Genomic DNA, 25,958 nt, shown 5'->3' with positions numbered 1-25,958 from the left:
CGTAGACACTAATGAAGTCCATGCTACCATCGACTTGATATTTAGGGAACGCAACAGTACTTTAGTTCTAGTGGGCTACATATGTGTGTTAAGAATATGAAAATTGGTGGCCTTCGTAGTTTGTGTTAAAATGGACGACCCAAGTTTAGGATGAAGCTAAATTTAGCCGTTATCTTGCAATTGTAGGCAGGAATTTTAATGGACAGGGTGTAACATAAGGGGGTATAAAGGTGTGACCCTTCAGTCAAAGAGGAACTCGAAGACATTATTCAAAACACAGTTAAAAATTCCAAAAATATGATGGCAATCAGGGGCGGGATCCTGGATTTTCAAAGGTGGGGGGGGTGTGTGAACGCAAGCAGCAATGGTAATTAAAATGCCCGTTAGCGCGTAGCGTGAAGTCCTTACGGCATGTAGGATTCGGGGCATTTTTGGATTCTAGGCCGCTTTGTGGTGCAGATTCAGGCAGTATGACTCATCTTCTTCTTCCCCATCCCTCGTCTTCTTCTTTTTTAAGTTAATTTATTTATCATTATTTTTGGTGGGTGAAAAAAAGAGGGCGTGCGCCCCCCCCGCCCCTCCCCATGGATCCGCCTCTGACAGTGGGTTTAAATGCCAGTGTGGGCACCGAGGTCTTCATCACTGCACGACGTTCACAAAGCCGACTTATTAAACTTCAAGTACTGGCTGATGTAAACCCATGTATGTGGATGTACTTGCACACAAATCATGCACGTACACACAACGCGTGAAATTGAGATGCCGATTTTATATCTTTGACCTTTGAACCACATGCATCATGTATGACCATTTTGTGCACAACTCCATGGGACCATAGCGAATATTTGGCACGGAAAACATATTCGCCTCACAGGGACCCAAACCTGACTAGAGCTCTGCTTAATGTGTTCAAACGCCTAAGCAGAGACCACGGAACATGGTATACCCTGCTCACTGTGTCACAACTATGAAATCCTGAGATAAATTGAAATAAGAATTCTCTACCGCAGCTGGGGGGGGGGTTAGAGTTCGCCCTGGCTGGGAGAACCCCATAGAGCTATGTACAGCTCTATGAAGAAACCTGAAAAGGGGAAGGGGTCAATGAAGGTTAGACTTTCACCTTTGTGTAAAAATGATCAATTGTATAATACAGCAAATTATTTACTCCAACTGTAGTTTGTTTCGTAAAATTTCGTAAAAGTTTAATCGATTAAAATTCATTAAATGCCCACTCTCTTCATGCAACCAGTGGCGCCTCCACAAGCGTTAACGCAAACTCTCCCAACGTAAGCGGCGCCCTTGTCCATGGATCGGAAAAGAGATACGGTCATCTCTTCACGCCGCGCGCTTCGCCGCGCTTTCTTTGCCTGGCGCTGTGTAGGCCTAGGCCTATGTGTTGAAAATGAGGCTCCAAGTCTACCTCAGTTGCTTAGTCAACTTCTTTACAGCGTTTTCGCTCATCTTTTGCCCTTCCTTGATGACGTGTGGATGGTTAATATCGGTGGCATGGTGTTTCTGGATTGCTGTAACGCTGCTTATCGCTTCGGTGATTTCTCTGTTGATGTTTCGGCTTCAGCGACCGAACGACAGGCAGATTGAGGCTTTTTTCGGGAACGACTGGCCCAGTGTTAGCATTTGTCACAGGGGTGGTGCTGCAGAAGCCCCCGAAAACACAACATTTGCCTTCAGAGAGGTAAGAATGGTGTAGCAACTAGCTCGTTTTACAGTTACTTCGCCCACTTGCCACTTCGCCCACGCCCACGCTGTACATATCCGACAGAATGCACCACCGAGCTAGGCATGTACCTTAACCTCACTGATAAAAGTTGAAAATTTTGAGTATCATGGCATTTTCAACAAGTAAGCAAGTGTCATACCAGCAGAATTATGTTAATGGAGATAGTATATGTATGATGTATATGTATGATGAATGATACATGTATGTGGCGACCATGTTTGGGGGGGGTTGTCAGTGCAGCGATTTCAATTTCAAGAGGGCGCTGTTTGCCTTACTACTTCGCCGGAAGATTGGCGGCATGCAAAGACAGAATGACTTTGAATCATGAAACTTTGCAGTGCTGTGCAAAATTGGTAGAAAGGGATCTTGGGCATCCCTTTGGTAGGGACCGCAACGGTCTACTGCGCAGATCATCTGCGCACGTTCAGTTTTGTGTACAAAAGTTTGGTTACGCGTCTCCAAACCGGAACTATCCGGTTTGAACCGGTTCTTCCACACAGCACCATTCTCAAATCGCTTCGTTTTTCACACACGGCAAGCTGACGACTTCCATCAGCATCTCGTCGAAGTTTTGGCGAACTTTGCCCAATTTTTCTTCGAAATACGGCCGTGAAAAGGAGGTTGGTTCTTCTACAAGCGATTTTGGAGCATTGTTGTATATACAAGAAACTAGTGTCCATTTTTGAATTTTTCAGGTTATAAATACCCTTAATCATTTGGATTTGGATAAAAGACTGTGAGCTCATTTGACCGCCGAGCGAAATAAGTTAGCGTAACACGCCGAGTGACCGCCATGGGACCAACGCGTCGCACGGTCTGTCAACAATCGTGTGTGCGCGGTGGTGTAGCCGCGTTGTTTCGTACAGCGCGCAGCGTGGAGCTTTTTTCACGCACCTTTGCATTTCGTGTAACATCATTTTTGGTGAAGATTTGTTTGGGGAAATGACTTTGAAACCAACATTTATCAGCTCTTACATCTATACATGAATATGTCGATGTTAATGTTTGGAATATGAAATGACTGTCGACATGCACACCATGGGTGAAATGATGAATGAACCTGGGATAGGAATAATTTTATGAGAGTTCCAATAAAGAAAGGCTGAATAGGAAGGACAAGAGACTTCACAATATTTATTTCAAAGGCACAGTTTTTATTGTTAACTTTAATGTATTTAAAAAAATTACACTGACTCATTTAAGTTAAAATTATGTATTTCATATCTGAGTGTTCTGTCCAAGTTTTTTTTTTTACTTTATATTTTGAATGAAAACTGGAATTTTGAAAAATTTCTTCGAAGTTTTGTTAATAAGTGGAGCTCTACACCTAAAAATCTTCTAGAAAAAGACGTGGTCATTTGTATGGTGGATGTTTGTCAGATGAAATGCCCCAAACATTCTGGTTTGCTTTACTGTTGCTCGGTAAGTCATTTGAATGTTTAGTTTTGATTCTTTTCAACAGAGAAACAGAGAAAACTGGCCATATACTTGACATGTGTGATGTACACTAATCTTCATAAATTCCTTCAAGAAAGCACCACATCAGATGTACAACTTAATGAGTTTCTCAACTGTGATATTTCATGCTTTGATGATGACTTGATTAGTAAAGATGAAGTGTTTAATTCTCTGAGACAACAGTGGATACATGATGACATTGCCTTAAGTATGATGCAGCACACCTTAATAGCTTTGCAACAATTGATATTGAGGGTAACGTCTGACTATCTGCCAGGAGGAAAATTCAGTAAAGTAAAGAAAAGCAGGAACTTTCATAAGCAAACAGAATCAACTCCCAAGCACAACAAGTTTCCAGAAAGAATCTTTGGTTATTTAGGTTACTTGATTAGTAGACGCCCCAATGCATCAGCAGTTACTAACGAAGCACAAGTTATGTTTGTTTTTAACAAAACTTATGAGTATATTGCTTCTTTGCCAGAACAAGATTGACAAAAATTAGTTAACAGTGCTATGGGTAGCCCAACTAAAGATCTGCACTGAAAGATTAAAGAGAGAGAAAAACTGCGCAATGAAGAACTTGTGAAAAAACAACAAGAGAAGAAAAACCACATGGAAAGGAGTCGGCAACTGAAACAAAAGCGGAAGGAAGACTTGACATGCGTAATTGTTGATGCAGGGTTATGGCAATCAAGGAACACAGTAATGCAAAAAATGAATCAGTGCAAAAGTGACAAAGAGCGATACACTGCATGTAAAAATCAGATTAGGTTTCGCCGGGAAGTTCTGCACCAATTTGTGAATGGGGATAAGCAGTTCACTTTCACTGATGGAGGAAAACCAAAGCCTTGGACAGCCTTGAGGGATCATTTGTTTTTGTTTATTGATGCAGCAACTTCTTTAGCCGATGGGGAGTCAGTCCAAACAACCACACGTGATGACAAGAATGTAACAATTCCATTACTAGTCGGTAAAACTGTCAGCCACTACTTCGCTTCTGAGGATGGGGGGAGACAGATGTACACGGGTAAAGTCATTAGTCAGGTTCCTGGGTTTCCTCACTGGTTCAACATCACATATGATGACGATGAAGCTGTGTACTCATACAAACTTGTTGAGGATTACAGAGATGGCAACTTAAAAATTGTTCCTTCCTAATCCACCCGTCATCACCACCCATAACTACATAAAGAGAAAATAATGCATTTCAATGTGTTCAATATTAAACAGCATCTGAATCTGTTCTTATCACCATTGTTCCTGTATGTTGAAAAGGGTCTGCATTCACTCATTTTCAATTTCTGATCGTAGGACATAATGGATGCCAATATCCTCACAGTAGACCTACTTGTACATAAAGAAATTGTTCTTTCTAGGACTTCTATAATTCATTCTTGCCTCATTATGCTTAAGTGTCAGTAATAAGAAAACTAAGCTATATCAGAGAAAATCAGACAAACTGTATTATTAAAATCATGCAAGGAACTGGTTCACCTACCAGTAGTTAACTTCTTACAGTTTGTTAAACGGCTGAAACCACAGCTGGTGCTTAGAAAGCTGACTTACTTTCCAGCAACTTTGAAGAATTAACCGTAAGTGTTTTCCATTCAAAAACAAGCCAGAAGTAAGAATGTGAGATGAAGTTAGGACTATAAAATATAAATGTGATTGGATTTGAAACTAAACTCTGTCAAAATGAACCAAGATGCACGTGTATTGCATGTACATGTACATGCATATATAGTTTTAATATGACTTTATTGCTCTTGTTACATGTACAATACAGGTCCCTTTTTATTTGTATTCATTACATGGGATGTGTGAACAATTTCAATACATGCATACTGTTCATTTACATGTCATCCGTATAGCAATGCATTACTTTTTTGTGTTACAGTTCATGGCCCTGAATACACATGTACATGTATGTGAAACAAAACTCATTTATTTTAGAAAATGCATTGAATCTCTTAATGTATGCTCTTGGCTACCCGAACCTTTGTCTGTATTAATACATACTTCAGGGCAACCAACTGCACTAAATTACTGTGTGGTAATAAATAGATGGTTCATTTGAACCAAACAGAAACGTTGAAGTATGTCAAACTTCAAAGATTCTAGAATTTGACTTGTTTAAGATTTCATTATCTTCCTAGTGTTTTATCCAGTTGAGGGTTTAATGTGACAAGAAAAATGCAATATCATTGTTTACATACATGTACTGTTAAAAATGGTCCCTGATCTGAAGTTAGAATTTCTTAAACTGTGCTGTTGCTATCACCATGAAAATTTCAGCTGAATTAATCATTTCCATGGCAACTGGTTACTGCCAGTATTAGGCTTAAGCATACTTTTCAGTAATACTGTACATCTAAACACTGGAAACAGAAAAATATGGCTAACATAAAGAAAATGGCAATTTTCTCGCCTTTTCATGTCTAAAGATAAGGCAAATTAACATATTTTATACAAAATTTTTTGTCTTTTTCCATGGCAACCTTCTCCAATAATCTACCTTTTGAATTGTTATGAATCCTCGAAAATTGGAAAGAGATGTTAATCTATTGGAATATAGTGAAAACAGGATCCGTTTAGCATTTTCATATCCGAAGATATGGAAGCTTCAATTTGTTTACTACATTATTTACTACACTATAAATTAGTAAACAAATGCTGTCATAAATAACTCATTAATCGTAATCCCAATTTTATTCCAATTTCAAGTCAGGGTGATTCATCAGTTTTTCATTGATATTATGAAGTTTGAACTGTAAAATTGGGGCTCATTACAACCAATTGAGGAAAAATGTAAATAGCCGCATTTCCATGGCAACCCTTTTTGTAAACAACATCCCACACGTAGATTTATGTGTACAACATCCACTGTGCATACAATTTTGTTGATTCAAAAAAGAACGGCTGAAAATAAATGAGCAACAGAGATGTTGTCTGTGACTCAATTTGTTTATCATTTTGTTTACTGCTGTAAACACACAAAGTGTGGCACTACTTTAACCATGATCTCCATTAAGAAAAAGAACGAAAAATGCCCATTTTCAGAAAATTCAAATCGCCATATCTCAGCAACGCCTCAACCAAATACAGACATATTGGTATCAATGTGCTCAGAATTATTCCCTCTTTTAACACAACTCGGTCATAAAGCTTATAGAGCAACTTCAAAAATCCCATTTCTGTCATTGTCAAAGTAGGCCTTCCATTATTACAAGTCTCACACATTCTGAATCCGCTCGTTGCAACCACGTTCTTTGGTTGAATTAATAGATCGAATAAAAATCCTCCTGTACAGCGTATGTACTTTACAAGTGTAATCATAAATTTTGATTGAACAGATCCATCGTCATTTCTGTTCATGTATCTACATCTAGTTTTTCTGTTTCTTTTCTTGTTCCTTTTGGCTGTTGTTAAAGTCTCACACATGACGCAACTTTCAACTTTTACAAGTGAAGTTAAGGTACGGTACATGTACCTGCCCTGGCGGTGCATTCTGTCAGATATATGCTGTGTGGGTGAAGTGGCCCGTGGGCGAAGTGGTTGTGGGCGAAGTGGAAAATGGGCGAAGTGACCGACACCCCCTAGCTCTACTGAGTGGAGCGTTAGTAGGCCCTATTCCTCTTTTTGGAATTTGGACAGGATAGTTATACTAAGGCTCCACGACATTACATAAGACCTATAGGCCTAGTAAAGGGCACAATTGCAGAATACCCCACTACTCGCCTTACCTACCTCATGGCCGCGGATACGAAGTCACGCTTCCATCCACAAGGCCCACTTCATATCCCCGTAGCCACTCCCCGGGACTCATGCTAGTTTAAAAATCTTTTGCCTTCCTCATTTACTTTGCATTGCAGGACGCATAAGGCCCACTTCGTATCCCTGGAAATTGTACTCTTCCCTGAGTGAGTTTTATGATAATTCAAGTGAGTGCTTCATTCTCAAGAATGACTTCAATACTATACTCAACACATACCTCATTGTACCTTAAAGCTTGTCGCAGCAAGGATAACTTGACTACGTAGCCATGGATTTTTAGGGGGGTGTTTTCACGTGGTGCGGTGTTCTGCAATTACTCCTAGTAAAATGACAACAGTTCTCAAAAATTCCAAAAACTCATCCAAAATACCTTTTCCACCACCTACTGGCTTTCTTAAATGCCAAAGGCAACACTGTTTTAGTAACTTAGCAATATTCGATCATCATCAAAGTTACTCCAAGCCTTCCCCATAAAGTGAAGATAATACATAAATATTTATGTCATGATGACATCATCAAGTGATTTATTATTAAATTTTTAATATTAAAATATTCCATTGAATATGATTGGGTATGGTATTCTTGAAATCATCTACTGATGTAGTCACTGCCGACATCGTATTTTGTCCAATACCAATATATCGTTTTTTTATAATGGACATTATCAAAATGTGAACTTTTATTAATTTTGCATGGATTCTACTTTTTCCTTGATTTAAAAAGGGGCGTGACACCTGATCTGCGTGGGGACGTATTAAGTCCTGAACCCCAAACAGGATGGGTGATGAAGTCAATGACAACACCAGACCCTTAACTTGCAGATCCCACATGGCGTCATTTGCTGATGAATGTGGGGTGGTGTCCGCGTGTATATCACAGTGACACAGTACTACATATACATGTATGTAGTAGTCGCAGTTATCACAAGTAAAATTCAGTTTTGCGCCAAAATGTCCAGGATAGTACAATGAATGTCATCTATAGTGGTCCTACAATCACTTTCTTAAATTTTGTACACAGAAAATCTGAAATGTGCAATTAATTATTGTTATGTTGGATATCATTAAAGAAATTTTTTTAAAGAGTGGTAATGCATATTTATGATTATGCAAATAAGGGGAAATTTGCAGACTGATGTCAACGGAGAATACACTCTTGCAGATCCTATATCTCCTGAAGTACATATCTGATTGAGTTCAAATCTTGCTGATATCTTGAAAACAGAGGGCTTTAGAGGAGTTTTGACCTCGTGTGATGATGACGTCATCAGGGGACACGTCACGTGACATTAAAGGTGTACCTTTCAAGGCCCTATATCTCCTGAAGTACTGTAGATTTCCGATCGGGTTCAAATCTTGCAAATATCTTGAGAAGGGGGTGCTTTAGGCAAATATTGACATTATGTGATGATGACGTCATCAGGAGACACGTCACGTGACATTAAATGTGCACTCTTTAAGGCCCTATATCTCATGAAGTAAATGTCCGATCAGGTTCTAATCTTGCAGATATCTTGAAAAAGGAGTGTTCTAGGGCGTCATTATCACATGGACCTCATGTGATAATGACGTCATCAGGAAACAAGTCATGTGATACTAAAGGTGCATTCTTTAAAGCCCTATATCTCCTGAAGTACATGTTCTATCTGGTTGAAACTTTGCAGATAACTTATCTTATATGATATCTTCATCAAACTTGCACCAATGAAGGACCCTTAGGCATAGATGGTCCCAAAAGAATGACGTCTTGATGACATCATCAAGTGATTTATTATTGATTTTTGTAATGTTTATTTCAGCCCATTGACTTTGTACACATTTTCAAGGCACAATTTTGGTAACTTGGCGATCTCCAATTGTCATCAAAGTTTCCACTGGCACACACCCTGATGCAAGATGAATACTTGTACCAAATTTATGACATTGTGGTGATGTCATCACCTTATTTGATATTGATTTTTGGATACTTAATTTTTCCCCATAGGTTTTGTACACGTTTTTTCAACAGCCAGACTTCGGGACTCCGGTCAATCTAACAGATTTTGTGTTTGTGCACACTTGTACTCCACCATGTAAAGAGGGTCCCAGAACAAAATCGTCGTAATGACATCACCAGGGGTCACGTGACATGAGATTAAATGTGCAGTATTTTTCCATAGGGATTGTACACTGGTTTTTACTATGCACTATTATTGATCTGAATAACTGTGGGGTTCTCAACTTCAGCCGAGGATTACTGTGAGAACTAAAAAGAAATTGGTTTATTTTTGCTTTCCATTTGATTACAAATATACCCAAGAATCTAAATATGAAGTAATATTTTGAAAAAATATTTCAACCTTAGATGCGAATCACGTGACATTCAGTTAAAGGTGCATGCGTTTTTTAGCCCATTGACTTTGTACATGTTTTCAAACCGCCATTTAGGTAATTTTGTGATATTTGATCGTTATCAAAGTGATTAACAACAAAGACCCTGATACAAGAATTATTGTAAATACATGTAAATGATGTCATGATGACATCATGATATTATTTAGCATCGATTTTTGGGTATTAAAGCCCATTGACTTTGTACATGTTTTCAAGCCACAAGTTCGGTAACTTTGAGACGTTTGATCATCATCAAAGTTACAGCCAACCAAGACCTTGATAAAAATGTTGGCCTTAATTCATGATGTCATGATGAAGTCGTCAACTATTTTTGATTTAGATTTCATTTTTCACTATATATTTTGTAGATTTTGTTTAAGAGGTACGTGTAGTGTTTGGCACTTCGTGTAGTGTGTGGTTGTTTTAACTGTCAAACATCTAGTTTTAATTAATTTTTTTTATATTTTATTTTTCCCCATTTAACAACTTGAAATCCGAAACTAGCTACATGTACCTCTAGTTATTAGCTTCTTTGCAAGTTGCGAAAAAGGAACTACTTCTGTTCTTTTTTTCCCCCGACTTCTTCTGACCCAAATCCCCCTTGGTTTGTACATGTTTCTTCCACCATCGACTTTAATCCCTTAGCAACTTTGGATCTTCATCAAACTTACATCAATGAAGGACCCTTATGTACAGATGGTCCTCAAGTGATTTATTTTTGATTTTTTAATATTTATTTCAACCCATTGACTTTGTACACTTTTTTGTTGTACCATTTGGGAATAATTTAGCTATCGTTGATCATCATCAAAGTTTCACCAAGCACAGAAGAGGCAAAGATATTATTTCTTATTAAATTTAGAATATTTAAATATTATACATGTATTTAAAAATCCATATAAAATTAAGGCTGACCTCCCGTAACATTCTGTTTGCAATAGTGGGCAAATTTGGTCGTTAATTCGTCTATTTATTTCAACCCATTGACTTTGTACACGTGACCCACCCTTCCAGTTGAAAGCGGAAGTGGCCTTATTGTTTAAAAGTGATAATAGATATTGACGTGTTTTCAAAGGTGTTAGTCTCTTGGGGTATTGTGCTCTTCAAAACATCCACTGATGATGTCACGCAATTGTCCAGCGCCCTCTACTGACAGGTTGAATATTCTCAAAAATGAATTTTGAATAGGTGTCTGTGGCAAAGGTTTTTGGAATCACCTGAAAATTGGTGAATATGATGATATTTACCCATTTAACACGTCCGAAGTTTGAGGCTGATGACGTCATCAGACGGGAAGTTTCAATAAAAAGTCCTGTTATTCTTCAAAATTTGGTAAAAAATCAACCGTGAGAGGTATAAGCATGAAATGCCCATTAGATGATACCGGTAGCTAAAACACTGGAGTTCGTTGCACCAAGTGCATAATTGGCTCACCTGTTCACACACGAGGTGCCGACTACAAAAACACACCTATCAAAAATCCCATTTGTATTGTGCACTGTGTATTGGCTTCTCTGCGAGTGAGCACATTATGCCTGCCTCATAACAAAGAAGTCGCACAGTGCGTGGGAGCACACTTGGGGCTGTGAAAAAAGCATGTGGCGCTGAAGTCATTTGTATATACCAGATGTCCAAAATGTCATTTCAACATATGGCGCTGATTTGTATGGAACGCCAAAAGCGCAAAATAGTTTAAATCAAATAAAACCAATTCAGTATTTTTTTTCTCGATGAACACACCGTCTACTTGTACTTTACATATCCAATTGGTTGCAACCTTACAGGCAGCTATGGAGGGGTGTGTTATAGACGATCATTAACCTTACGTGCATGTATAGGAATGACATCAAGACATGACAAATAACCTGACATTAAAGGTGCACTCTTTAAAACATATCTCGTGAAGTACATGTCCAATTGCCTGCAAAAATATTTTTAGCGTTTGGCCGCGTGCTTCTGCATCCCTGCTGTTCTGCACGGGAATCCGTTCGCCCGCGGTGGAATGGGATAAATAATCCACGGCCAGAGACACTGGAACAGGGCATTATATTCTCCATTGTTATTTAAATTGGTTGTACCGCTTCAAGCAGAACGCTAAAAGCTACAGGAGTATCCGAAGAATGTCGAGAATTGCAAACAAATCACTGAAGTACACGTATATATGTTTCCATTGGACAATACCAGTTGTGGCAATGGAAACGTATTTTTCATTCACTGTTCCGCGCATAGTAGAGTGTATTTGTCTTGAATTTTTCACTGTTATTGCATTCACCAAAAACATTCCTACAGAATGTCAGAACTCAAAGGTGGGTTCTTCGATTGTAACCACCTACAAAGATCGCAACAACTGACATTGTGAAGACTATTCCATCAATCAGTTTTTGCAGTACTCTCCATTTATTCCTCGACATTGACTTTATTGATTAACCTTCCACAACTTCGGAAATCTTTTCTGAGTCAACATAATAGAAGGAGTGTATAAAACAAAAATGCTGGTTTTTTTGTTAATACAGTAAAGTCTCGTTAAGTCGAAGCTCGGGAATGAATGAAAAGTTCGAGTTATCCTTTGTTGGAGTTATCGAAGGCTACACGCTTCAGTGCAGATGCAACCTTACTGGCTCTACAGCAGTTGGCCTGCAAGCTGAGTCGAACACATGGATTTTAGGCTATCCCTACTGTGCAAGTTTTCCTCAAACATCATCTTTAATCATGTTTTTTATGTGGTACATTAATAAACACCTGTGTCTGCGTCTTGAGAATTCATTCATTTGCTTTGCTTGATTGGGCTGTTACCGCATAACGCAGCGCACGTGCCAGTCGGACAGGGTTTCCGTGCTGGGTCATGTTATACATGTACAAAATGTAATTCCTTTTTGAGTGCTTGAGGGTGCATCATTCGTCCCTGATTTATTTTACAAAATAATACAGTTTCATGGAATACAGCTGAGTTGCCAAAATTTTGGCTATACTGGCTAAATATCTGTGTAGAAAGTCAATTTGAAATAAAAACCAAATCATAATAAATTCATTGATGTCATCATGACATCATTTTAACTATCATATCCCCATTTGAGTCCATCCTTGATGCAACTATAATGAAAAAAGAGCAATATCTTTTAGACGTTGCACATTCCATCCTGATCAGACCTGTATGCAATGAATAACTCTTGATGGCACGTGACCTGTCACATGGTGTCATCATCACATTAGAGCAATATTGCTTTAAAATACTTCGTTTTCCAGTTACATGCAAAGTTACAACACAATTGGACATGTACTTCATAAGATAAAGAACTTTAAGGATGGTACCTTTCATCACCATCATCAGGTCAACAGTCCTCTAAAACACTTCGTCCTGAAGTTACATGTATATGCAAGGTTTCAACCCCCATTGCATTGTATTTAAAGAGAAACGGGCCATTAAAGAGTGTACCTTTGAAGTCATGTGACTTGTCAAAAATCTATAACAAATAAACTAATGACATCATCATTGATATAAAAATACCTACATCATGTGTTAGCTTGGGTCAATTCTTGATGCTACTGAAATAAAGATCGAACTTCATTAAGTGACTAATATCGTTCCTTGAAATCTGTGTGCAAAGTCAATGGACGTACACTGCCCCGCAAAAGATATAGCACATCTCGGTAGTATTTTTCAGTTGCTGATTTTTCCATAAAATATCTCAGTTTGTCAATAAATTGACCAACCTGTGTCTTGTGTCATTATTTTAATCAAGTAAATCCATATATCGAGGGGTCCATGTTGGTCCTATGGTTCCATTTAAGAACGATGTCGCGACAGCAATTCACGGCCGTGTAAAATCGCCATATTGAAAGACTTCATTAGATATTCATGAAGCTCATTAATATATTATAGTAACATTTAAACCAATGGCAACAAACTTTTCACAGGGGAAAATGCATTTTCTGAATATTTATGAAGTAAAAGTTGACCCCTATTGAAGGCTATAGAGGGGGGCTATTTTGCATATGAATCCTTTCACTCAAATCTCAGAGCCGAACACAATGGCCATGAAAACGCCCCGACTGACCACCAAAAAGGCACAATTGAAACTTGGCCTGAGGAAGGAATTTCGAAACGAGAGATAGCCAGGCGTCTTGGCATCAATGACAACACCGTCAGGACTAATTTAAAGAAGCTGGTGGAAAGAGGATCCATGGCAAGTCTCTCCAAATCTGGCCGTCCAAGGTCCACCAGTGCGCAGGATGCCCAATTCCTGGTGCGGACATGCTGCCGAAACCGTTTCCTTACTGCCGCAAGCTGCGAATGGAACTCGCCCAGACTGGTGTCGACGTCCATCACTCCACCGTGTCTCGTCGCCTAGCGATAGCTGGCTTGAATGGTCGGGTAGCAAGGCACAAGCCCCGCCTTTCAGCTACCCACAAAGCAAGGCGTCTAGCCTGGGCTCGAGAGCATCTGGCATGGACGGCTGATGACTGGAGCCGCGTTCTTTGGAGTGATGAGTCGCGGTTCCAGCTGTATTAATCAGACGATCGTGTTTATGTCAGAAGGCTGGTGAGGGAGGAGTTTTCTGAGAACTACATGTATGTGGTTCCGTCAGTATTAAAGCATGGAGGATCTGGCATCATGGTTTGGGGCTGTATGAGCTCTGCAGGCACCAGTGCGCTGACACAGGTCGCGGAGAATATCAACGCTATATCCACGACCACATGCTGCCTTCTGCCCACAGTTTGATCGGACTTGACTTCCTGTTTCAGCATGACAATGCCCCCCACACACACACACTGCAAGAATTACACAGGAATTCTTTGCCGATCCAACCCCCCGATTTCATCACTGAAATGGGGGGCAGTAGGCAGTTTGAGGTGATGGAGTGGCCAGCCCAGAGTCCTGACCTTTGGAAGGAGCTCGAATTGTGACTGAAAGTAAGGAGGAGCTGTTCCAAACTCTCCAGCGGATTTGGGATGGAATGGACTGCCATTTCATCACCAATCTCTTGGCTTCAATGCCAAGAAGGTGTCAAAGCGTTATCGATGCTCGTGGAGGTTTTACACGCTACAATAAAAGTGATCCAGGTCCTTCGTGTTTAATGGCGTGCCATGGGTGCCGCCATCTTGGATTTCGCCACGTTCCCCATTGACTTTGTACTCACAGTTAAGTTCATTTTTTATCATTTTAATAACATTTAAACATAAATATGCAATATCAGTGACAATTTTATTGAAGCATACACATCAATAAACATTTCTATAACGCTTTTCTTTAATGTTTTAAATATTACATGAGAGCAACAACGGAATATAATGTTCACGTACACATGTGCAATATCTTTTGCGGGGCAGTGTACACTCGTTTGCAGAAACACTGCTCCTTTATGTTCATGTCACGTGATTTGCATTTAAACTGAACAATTTTTTATGAAATATCACTTGATATTCGGATTCTTGGGCATATTTCAAATCAAGTAACAGAGCGTAAACTACCCAATTTCTCTTTCGTTCTTATAGTAATCTTGAGCCGAAGTTAAGGACTACTCGTTCACTAGTGTTAAGTACAAAAATGTGTCCAAAACATAAGGGGAACAATTAAATACTCAAAAATCACTATAAAATAAGGTGTTGACGTCATGATGACGTCACCCCTTTTCAATAAATCTTGCTTTAAAATCTTTGTTGGTTGTCACTTTGGCAACAATCAAACATCTTGAACTTACCAAAATTGTCACTCGAAAATGTGTACGAAGTCAATGGGCAGTACACTCGTTTGCAGAAATACTGCTGCTTTAAGTTCTTGTCATGTGATTTTGTGCTTAAACTGAACAATTTTCATGAAATATTACTTCATATTTAGACTCTTAGGCACATTTCAAATCAAATAACAGAGCGTAAAGTACCTGATTTCTCTTTCGTTCTTATAGTAATCTTGAGCCGAAGTATTAAAAGGACTACTTGTTCACTCGTGTTAAGTAGAGAAAAAAAGTGTACAAAACATTTGAGGAAAAATTAAATATTAAAAAATCAATATAAAATAAGGTGATGATGTCATCATGACTTCATCCCTTTGCAATAAATCTTGCATGAGGGTCTTTGTTGGCTATCACTTTGGGAATGACCAAACTTTGCAAAGTTACCAAAAGTGTGGCTCCAAAATGTGTACAAAGTCAACGGGCTAGAAAAACGTGTGCAGGAAAAATGCTCCTTTAATTTCATGTCACGTGATTTTTGTCTAAACTGGGAAAAAATTATGAAATATTATTTGATTATCTGACTTTTGGGTATATTTGCAATCGAACGGAGTGGAAAATGTAGTCTGATTTCTCTTTCGTTCTGGTAGTAATTCTCGGTCGAAGTTGAGGACTGCTTACGAATTATGCAGGAAATAACTTGTTTTAGATAAAATGTATGTAAAATTTGACTCAACTGTTTCGGCGAAACAGCTGTTGTTTTCGTAAAATTTTTTTGGCTGTTTTGGCAACCTGCCAGAACAGCTATTGTAATCGTTATAGTTTTTTCTTCCCCCCCCCTTTTTTTCTCCTTATTCAGTCAATTTATTTCTGGCATAGCACTTTGGCGGTTCAGAAAATCAGACAGACTTCAAACTCAGCACATAGTTAAAAAATCATCCAAGGACTGTCCAAGAAGAAATTCACAATGATAACTTAATAAGTTTATTTATTATTGATATTGGAATAATTAATTTTTCCCATAGACTTTGTACACAGATTCACGTAGTTTTCGGACTGTCCTATATCAGGCTATGAGGGTGCTATTGTTGAATTACAGTTACACTTGCCTGGGTTTTCAATTTTCAGCAAACTGTCCTATATTGAACCATAAATGGCGTTGTTGCACTACTACTTGTGTGCACACAATTGTCCAGCATAATGTATGAGCCGTCCTCAACATTGACCGAGAATTACTACCAGAGCGAAAGAGAAATCAGACTAAATTTTCCATTCCGTTCAGTTGCAAATATACCCAAGAGTCAGATTATCAAATAATATTTCATAATTTTCTTCCAGTTTAGACAAAAATCATGTGACATGAAATTAAAGGAGCATTTTTCCTGCACACGTGTTTCTAGTCTGTTGACTTTTTACACGTTTTGGAGCCACAATTGTAAATATAATTCCTGTAGTGCATGTCTGATTGGGTTGAAAACTTGGACCCAAATGATCATGATGAAATAATTACCCATCAGGGGCAGTAGATATTCAAGTGATTGTTCAAATAAAGAAAGGAATGCAAAAAATCCCTCTGTTTTGTTGGCCAACAGACAGATGAGCTCTAGTTTCTTTTCCGACTTCTTCTCCCCCAAATCCCCTTTGTTTTGTACATGTTTCTTCCACCATCAACTTTAATCCCTTAGCAACTTTGGATCTTCATCAAACTTACACCAATAAAGGACCCTTGTGTGTAGATGTTCCTAGAACAAAAACGTCATGATGACACTGTCAAGTGATTTATTATTGATTTTTTAATATTTATTTCAGCCCATTGACTTTGTACATGTTTTCAAATTTTGAATATTTAAATATTACGTTAATGTTGTAAAAATCCATATAAAATTAACCGTCACCTCCCGCGAAATTCTGTTTGTGGTAAGTGCCAGAGTAAAATTGGGTCTTCAATTCATTTTTTTGTGGGTCAAATCACTTTACCCTTACTTCGGGACGAAACTGGAAGTGGGCTTATTGTTTTAAAAGTGGCAATAGGTATCAAGTTATTTCCAATGGTGTTAGTCTGTTGGGGTATACTATTCTTCAAATCATCTACTGATGACATCATGTAATTGTTGAGTACCCTCTAACGACAGGTTAAAAATTCTGAAAAATGAATTCGAGTAGATGTCTGTGGCGTTGTCCAAATCGTCTGAAAATTGATGTAGACGATGATCTTTATCCAGTTAACAGGTATGAAAGTTTGGGCCGATGACATCATCTGATCAGAAGTTATGATAAAAATTCTTCTTTATTCTTCACAATTCCCTGAAAAACAACTGTAACAGATGTAAGCGTGAATTGTCCATTGGATGATAGCCAAAACATTGGAGTCAACTATGTGAAGTGTGCAACTTGTGTACTTCTCCACTCAGATGAAGCGTCAACGAGAAAAAAACCCTTATAATATAAATTGTAAGGCATACTGTGCATTAGCCACTGTGTACGTGGACGCCCAACATCTGTCTGTAATACAGGCAACGCAAAATGCGCAGGGCATGTACCCAAGACTTAGCAAATTTTCAAACACTTGGTACTGAGAGCAGATCGCATTGTATGGAATGCCAAAAGGGGCGCATGTTTAAAATCTGTAATATGTGTTCTTCTGTGATAACAATGATGTTTTATATCGTATCTTGTATTGTACATGTCTCATTGGGTTGAAACCTTGCAGATGGTTAGAAAGGGAAGGTTTATAAGTGGAGACTGACCTCATGTGATGACAATGTCATCAGCTGATGAGTCATGTGACATTAAAGGTGCATCCTTTAAAGTGCTATATCTCCTGAAGTGCGCGTCTGATTGGGTTGAAACTTGGCAGGTATGTAGAAAGGGAAGTGCTATGGATGAAAATCGCTGTCATGTGATGATCATGTCACGCGACATTAAAGGTGTACTCTTCAAAGCACTGTACCGGTATCTCGTGAAGTACATGTCTGATTGGGCTCAAACCTTGCAGGTGTCCAAGGAGGGGAGTGCTTTAGACGACTATTGACCCCATGTAATGATGACGTCATCAGGTGATTTAGTTCAATCTTTGCTAATACTGTATGTTGAAAACAGAAGAGATTTAGATGGGCATTTACCTCGTGAGGATGACGTCATCAGGTGACAAGTAACGTGACATTAAATGTGCACTCTTCAGAGCACCATGTCACCTTAAGTACGTCTGATTGAGTTCAAACCTTGCTGATGTCTTGAAAGGGAAATGGTTTAGACAGATATTGACCTGATGTAGGTATGATGCCATGAGATAGTAATTCAAGTGATATTAAAGGTGCAATGTTTAAAGAAACCAGGAAATGAATTTTTCTTAGAATCACTTTTTGTGTATCTCTGTTTGACATCTTTTTTGAGTTACATGTACGTGAACTGAAGGGTACACTTTTTCAAACATTAAAATTTGACCAAGCATTTCTGGAAAAGTGAGAATGCTTTTGCTTTGATGTAAATCCAAGAAGACATGGTTCAGGTTGCATGTTTTTATGTTCAAATTGTGAATTCCAAATTTGCTATCTGGGAACATTCATGTGAAAGGTTTTATGCTTGATTATTGCCATATACTTACACTGCAATAAATTGCCAAAGAAAATAAAATCTGCCATAGCAGTGATTAATAAAATCTTGAAATTTTCAGTGCAAAAATCAGTGTAACATTGAGATTCAGTGCCTTAGATGACATAATAGTCCTGCTCATGAATATGCAAATGTGCACTAACGTAAAACCAAAAAGCATCAAAACATGGGTTAAAAATTGCAAAACAAAGATTTAAAATGAGGTGAATTGAAACCTGAAGATGTAGTTTCAAGGGTTTTTAATAAAATCTGTGAAAATAGTTCTATTTCCTGGTCCCTTTAAAGCACTATTATTATTATTGTTATTTATTCTGCCAAACAAGAGTGAACAAAACAAACTAGAACATGTATATTAAAAAGAAAAACACAAACATCAAACAAAAAACCAGAAGAACCCTTTTTAAGGTGGCCAGGATTAATAAAAGTGAAAATAAACCACTGTAGCTCGAAAGCCAATTCATCCATCCTTAACCACTTCCAGCCGAGGGCTCCAGTACCGGAGCCATAGGCCTTATATTCGTGGCCGGGGACTCGGAAATCGGAACTTTACTAGAAAAAAAAAAAAAGTTGCTGGGTGTTTCTTAAAAAGTTTGGGCTGTCAGTTAAAAAGTTTAAGCCATCATTGGCCGTAAATAAATTGGTCCAAGGCAATAATGGGTTGCTGGGGCTGGTGAATTGTGACTTTATTTTATAGCCGGGGTGACCGAACTTATAAAAGGCTGGAATAAAAGTACGAGCTGCTGAGAGCTGCCAGGCACTGCCAATCAATCCCTGTATTCTTTCAGCGCAGAGCGCTGCAATTAGCAGAGATAATCCGTGTATTGTTTGTGCAGAGCGCATTTGTTCTCGCTGCCGGGCGCTCGCAGGGGATTATCACTGCACTGCACTGAAGACAAAATGCGGGCTGTTCGGGCTCATTATGCACCTGCGCCCCATGAATAACCCAGCCCGGGCGCTGCTGGCCCTTGCCACGTTGACTGACAGGGCATGGCCCTCGCTGCTTGAGAATAAAAATGCCGTGCAGTGGCTACATGTGTTCATATTGGGTATCGTGCTATTCAGAGCACAGACAACATGGCGAAGGTATATCCGAAGAGTCCAGTTCTTCCAGTGAAAGCGAGTTTTATCTGAGTTCAGACGAAGGTTCTTCGTCTTCTTCATCACCGCCGTCACCTGCTCAAGTACAGTCAAGTACAGAATTTGACAGTGATGTACCCTTGGCGGTATATGCCAAGTGCAAGAGACAGTCCCGTACACAGACCGCTGCGTCGACCAGCAGCAGTGCCGCACCGTTCCGGTGGACAGATGAAGACAGTACACCGCTGAAGTATGGCTTCACCAGTAATGGTGGTGCCGTCGATCCCCGCCTGCATCGCAGCTCGACCTGCAATTAAGCCTTTGACCTGTTTTTTGACGACGTTCTCTACAACAAGATAGTGCAAGAGACCAATCGGTATGCCGTGCAGAGGCCCGCTACGACATCGGCGCACATGCGATCATGGACTGATCTGAACACAAGAAAACTGAAGGCCTTTCTGGGCCTTTGCATAATGACGGGAATTGCGAAGCACCCCACCCTTCATAGCTTCTGGTCCACCGACCCACTACTGAAGATGAGCCTATTCCCGTCCGTCATGCCCCGAGATCGCTTCCTTGCCATCCTGCAGTCCCTGCACTTCAATGATAACACCGCCATGCCAGATGACTGCACCGACCACCTCTTCAAAGTGCGCCCAGTCGTCGACCATCTTGCTCAGAAGTTTGCCACTGTCTACGTTCCTCAACGGGACATTTCCGTCGACGACTCCCTGCTGAAGTTTTAGGGGTGTCTCTGCTTCGCTACCTACAACCCCAGAAAGAGGGCCCGCTTCGGCATCAAGATGTACAAGTTGTGCCAGAGCACCGGGAGTGCCACCGGGTACTGCTACAACTTCAAAATCTACACCGGCCAAAGTAAAGGAGACCTCCCAGCAACTACACAAGTGGTGATGGACCTGGTGAACAACCTAAGTGGTAAGGGCTACAACCTTGCCCTCGACCGGGCCTTCAGCAGTCCCGATTTGTTTCGACGACTTCACAACCAGAAGTTCAACATCGTTGGCACCGTCATGGCGAACAGAAAAGGGATGCCGAAAGACCTGCAGTCCGTCAAGCTGAAGCGGGACGAAACAGCGTTCCGGTCGGCCGACCTGGGTGTCAGCGGTTCTCTCCTGGCCATGGTGTGGCGAGACAAGCGCAACATCCATATGCTCTCCACCATGCATACGGCAGACATCCGTAGCACCGGCAAGCAAGACAGGACAGGGCAGGAAAAGCAGAAACCGACCTGTGTCATCGAATACAACGCCCTGATGGGGGGCGTTGACAAGAGCGACCAACTAGCGGCAAATCATCAAGCAACTCGTAAGTCCCAGTAGTAGGGAAAAGCCGATTCTGAACCACACGCCCTTTTCACCGTTTTCAGCAAAAACACCTGGGTAGTACATCGACTCAAAAAATCGGGGGAATCCCCGAAAAATCTGGAATTCCAGATCTGGAAGTCCAGATTTTAACAATTTTCCTTGGGTACCTCATCGACCCCAAAATCTGGCTCTAAAAATACCGGGTAAATATACACCTTCTGAGCCAAAACCCCCTTTCACCCACACGTACTGGGGATTCCCACTTCACTGACCTTGAACTTTTGACCCCGGCGCACTTTTTGTGTAAACAACTCGTGACTAGCGCCGATCGCACCAGCAATCACTCACAAACAAAAAAGGGACTTCCTGTCGCTAAAAGTCGAGACTTGCACGACCTGAACTTGTGACCTCTACGTAAAGCATGGCTCTGTTCAAAGCAAAACACGCTATGTTTACAACCACCTTCATAAGACCCCCCTCCTTTTTTCCTTTCCTATTCCGATATTCCCCAAATCTATCCTATGCTGCACGTCGCGGTGTAGGGCAGATTTTTTTTTTGCCCAAATTTCTGCCTACCGCAAACCGAGCCACAAAGTGGGTACCAAGTGGACACTTGTCACAAACTGAGTCACAAACTGGGAACTGGATACAAACTGAGTCACAAACTGGGAACTGGACACAAACTGTGTCACAAACTGGGAACTGGACACAAACTTGGTCCAAACTGGGAACTGGACACAAACTTGGTCCAAACTGGGAACTGGACACAAACTTGGTCCAAACTGGGAACTGGACACAAACTGAGTCACAAACTGGGAACACATAGTCACCTACATAGGAAAACAGCGAACGATATTGGAATCGTATACAATTTTCAAAATTATAATTTCTATATATTAGAAGAAGATGAAATCCAATCAGATAGAAACAAAAACAAAACCAGAAAACAAACCAGAAGCAAAAAATATTTGTCTTCAAACACTCGGCCTTTGCACCCAAAAACGAATCGGTCCTGCTTTGCTTTTGTCCAACGCGTACCAAAACAACCTGCTATGCGACGTTTCCAAATTGGACTACGTATCTGGTAGCCGAGACAAACCCAAAGATCTAGAACCCATCCAAAGCGAATTCGTAGACGATATATACCTATTCGGTTTTGTGTCTCAAAATGCGGTATTGGAAGCCAGAGGCCAGCTCCATCTCCTGCAGGGCGAAGAAAATCCACACGCGAAATGCATCGTCAAAACGATTTCGCTAGCTTTCCAGCAAGTCTACGAATCGTTCTGCCCCACAAAAATCGTACATATGGCGCATGCATCGAGCGAATGCAAAATCGGAAGAACCATTCGTAGCAACGGCAAGTACCGGGCGCTGGTGGCAAAATGGCAAAAACTCTAGAAACAAAAAGAAGAACCATACGCGTACTACCAAACAAAAATAGACGTATCGGAAATACGGATGGGAAAAATAGCCGGTTGATTGCCGGTGGTCGAAAATTTGCTTCTTCCATACGGAATCGGTTTCTACAGCATCGACTACACGCAGGATTTCGCTTGCATGTTTGATCCTGAAATTTTGGAAAAACAAATTGCGGAGGAAGAATACGATCTAGGAGGCGATTGGCTATGTCTACAAAGACAGAAAACAACCGGTAGAAATTGCGTCTCTTGGGTAGAACAGAAAAACGGAGAAGAAAAACGAACGAAAGTATACAACAAAGTCGTATCCAATATCGAAGCGGGGGACGTTCGGAAGCAATTTGGGACGTATCTCGCGGACCTCGTTTCTTGTCGGAACAAACACTTGCGCAAAACATTTTCTGATCCTCGAGCGATCCGCCATGGGTGTACAAGAATCGAAGTCTCGGAGCGAAATCCTGATTTGAAAAAATTGGCCAGCCAGGCCAAACGCGAAATTGAGCAGACACGCGAAATGTTGGAAAAAGGCACGGAATCAATTTTCCTTTCTTGTAGCATTCCTTCCCACTGGCAAACGGTGGCAAGTTCTATCGACCGGCAGTGCATCGTCGCCGACGTGCCAAATTCGACAATCTATGTAGGCTGGTACGCCAATGTATTGACCAGGCATATCGCGGGTGTCGGTGTTCCGTCCAAGACCAAAACCGAAAAGCAATTGTCTACGGCCATTCGAGCGGAATATTGTTTTGTCTCGTTGCCGATTTTTGTGTTGGTAGTTTCTAGCTACGAAAAAGAGCAAGGCAAATTTTTTCTAGAACCGACACGCGTGTGGTACATAAAAGAAGGCAAAACGATCTTGTGCAACGCGAATGTACCAACCGCAGTTCGAGAATACAAACCGGAAATTTTAACGTATCTACCCGACAGCGAACACATTCGATGGACCTGGCGAGAAAAAGCCAGTCACAAGAAACAAGGCACGTACATCTTTGCGGGCCTGGATTGTTTGTATACCAAGTGCCAATTGAAGAAGAAATATCGGTACATACGTATTCCAAACAACGGCTAGAATCGCTTCTGGGTGAATTGTGAGAGACAGAGCTCGAACTCCAGTGGCAAACTAGCAAAGAAAATTTGGACAAACAAAAAGAAAACCAGGCGAAATTCTACGAAACCTGGGCAGAAAAAATCCGAGAAATACAAAAGCAAGCAATCCGGGAGGACAAAGAATGCAAATTGCAGGAAGCGGCGAAAAAGGCTTGTATGTCTTGTATGAATTTCTACAATACATATCTGGCTCCTCGAGACACCGAGCAAACAACAGAAACTTTTTGTACCATTTTGGGGTTCTCACTCTACGGTACTGAGGTCAAAAGAGCATTTCCTTCGAATATGTCGATTCTGTTGGAATACGACGGTTGTGAATATTGCAAAAAGGGTATACACTCTTGCGACGACGAAGAGTATTTTCCAAGCAAATGCAAAGTCCGGCTATACGCAAATCGACAGACTATCGATATATACGAATGGTTGGAAAAGAAGGAACTTCTACAAAAAACAAAAAACAATTTTCAGCTTTTCTATTGCAAAAAAGAAGTACAAATCCGAATCGATCCTCCAACAACGGTCCGATACGGATTTGGCAAAGATTTTTCGTACAATCCGATAGTGCTCTTTTCCATAGACGAGCCACCAGTCGTATATACAGTTTCAGATGTGCCCTATTTGGAGGAAACGAGATGGACCTCGGACAAAAAGATCTGCCGAGTGCCAGAGGGTGTATATACGGCGGAAAGATTTTTCACAAAACGTATAAGAGGAAAAGAACGAATTCGAATAGAACTCGTCGATTCCCAGAAGAATCGATTTTGGTTTGGAAGCTATTGGCTAGACTACTATTTCGAAAAGAACGAAATCGAAGTTCGAATGCTCGTAGCGCCCATTTCTTGTAGAATCGGTGCCAAAAAGACTACTCCGACGAACACGATGGACCAACGATTCGCACTGTTGGTGGAGGAGTAGGCTTAGAAGAAAACTTTGGAATCTGCAAACTTTGGAAGAAAATTTTTTGGATCTACAAACTTTGGAAGAAAATTTTTTGGATCTACAAACTTTGGGAATTACAATCTTGGGAAGAAAATTTTGGATCTACAAACTTTGGGAACTACAAACTTGGGAAGAAAAGTTTGGAACTTGGAATCTACAAACTTTGGAATTTTGGATCTACAAACTTGGGAACTACAAACAGAAAACTTGGGAACTACAAACTTTGGAAGAAAATTTTGGATGTACAAACTTTGGAATCCAGAAAACTTTGGAAGAAAACTTTCGAATCTACAAACTTTGGGAACTACAAACTTGGGAAGAAAATTTTGGATCTACAAACTTTGGGAACTACAAACTTGGAAAGAAAACTTTGGAACTTGGGAACTACAATCTTGGAATCTACAAACTTTGGATCTACAAACTTGGAATCTACAAACTTTGGAACTTGGGATCTGCAAACTTTGGAAAAAAATTTTGGATCTACAAACTTTGGAAGAAAATTTTTTGGATCTACGGGCACTGCCAATCAATCCCTGTATTCTTTCAGCGCAGAGCACTGCAATTAGCGGAGGTAATCCGTGTATTGTTTGTGCAGAGCCCTGATGGGGGGCATTGACAAGAGCGACCAACTAGCGGCAAATCATCGAGCAACTCGTAAGTCCCTCGAGTGGTACAAGAAGCTCTTCTTCTACCTGCTCGACTTGACGCTGGTGAACAGCTATGCCGTGTACCTGGCCGTTGGTCACCGCCTCTCCTTCCTCGACTACCGCTTGAGTCTTGTCTGTGAGCTGCTGTTCGACGAGCCCTTGCCCGAGTACCGCCCTCAGCACGATACTCCACCAGTCACCAACTCCCACTTTGTCGGCTGACACTTCCCCATGGACTTTGAGAGGACCAGCTATGGCGACTTCCGCTACCGGCGGTGTGTCCTCTGCGCTTCCCGTGGTCTGCGAAAGAAGACACACTTCGAGTGCGACACGTGCCACCAGCCCCTCTGCGTCGCCCCCTGCTTCAAGGAGTACCATACTGTCCACAAATTGACACTTTGAACATTTATTTTCATGGACATTTTCATTGACATTATATTTTGTGTTTTTCATGTGTGTTTTGACTTGATGCCCCACTTATCTAGTGTAAAACAATATGTCATTTACTGGTGGTTTTAGGAGTTGTCATAGTTTTAACCTGTGAAAAAAATGACGAAAAAGACAAAGTTTCTGGAAAGTACTGCTTTGAGGATGTTCTATTTTCATCTCTTGAAAAAGTGGCATATTTCCTTGTAATGGTTTTACTAGGTGGTCATGTTTTCAGCCTTTGAAAAAATGACGAAAAAGACAAAGTTTCTGGAAAGTACTGCTTTGAGGATGTTGTATTTTCATCCTTTTTATTCCTTGCACCGGTGTTTGCTTTTTATTTGATTAGAAAAAGTGGAAATTTATTTTACTACTTTTATGAGTTCAACTATTTCA

At 40.4% G+C, this 25,958-nt stretch overlaps 1 protein-coding gene and 1 pseudogene across 7 annotated transcripts in view; both read left to right on the top strand.

The window, feature by feature from the left end:
* The first annotated feature begins 1,304 nt into the window (after positions 1-1,304).
* Positions 1,305-25,958, top strand: part of LOC110990301 (glycerophosphodiester phosphodiesterase 1-like) — a 139,581-nt gene continuing 114,927 nt past the window's right edge. For all 7 annotated transcript variants that reach the window (XR_002599803.2, XR_015425879.1, XR_015425878.1 and 4 more), the window contains exon 1: positions 1,305-1,693. Coding sequence is in view for 4 of the 7 variants with exons in the window: in XM_022255214.2 (XP_022110906.1) it covers positions 1,403-1,693 (291 nt within the window). In the remaining 3 variants the exon portion in view is untranslated. The remainder of the gene's footprint in view (positions 1,694-25,958) is intronic.
* Positions 1,716-7,428, top strand: LOC147798583 (uncharacterized; annotated as a pseudogene).

Source organism: Acanthaster planci, linkage group LG07 (assembly GCF_054643075.1).
Source record: "Acanthaster planci isolate LZ-2023a linkage group LG07, COTS_SCS, whole genome shotgun sequence".
NCBI classification, from domain to species: Eukaryota; Metazoa; Echinodermata; class Asteroidea; order Valvatida; family Acanthasteridae; genus Acanthaster; species Acanthaster planci.
Note: the sequence above shows the minus strand (reverse complement) of the source record. Positions and strands in the feature narration are given on the sequence as shown.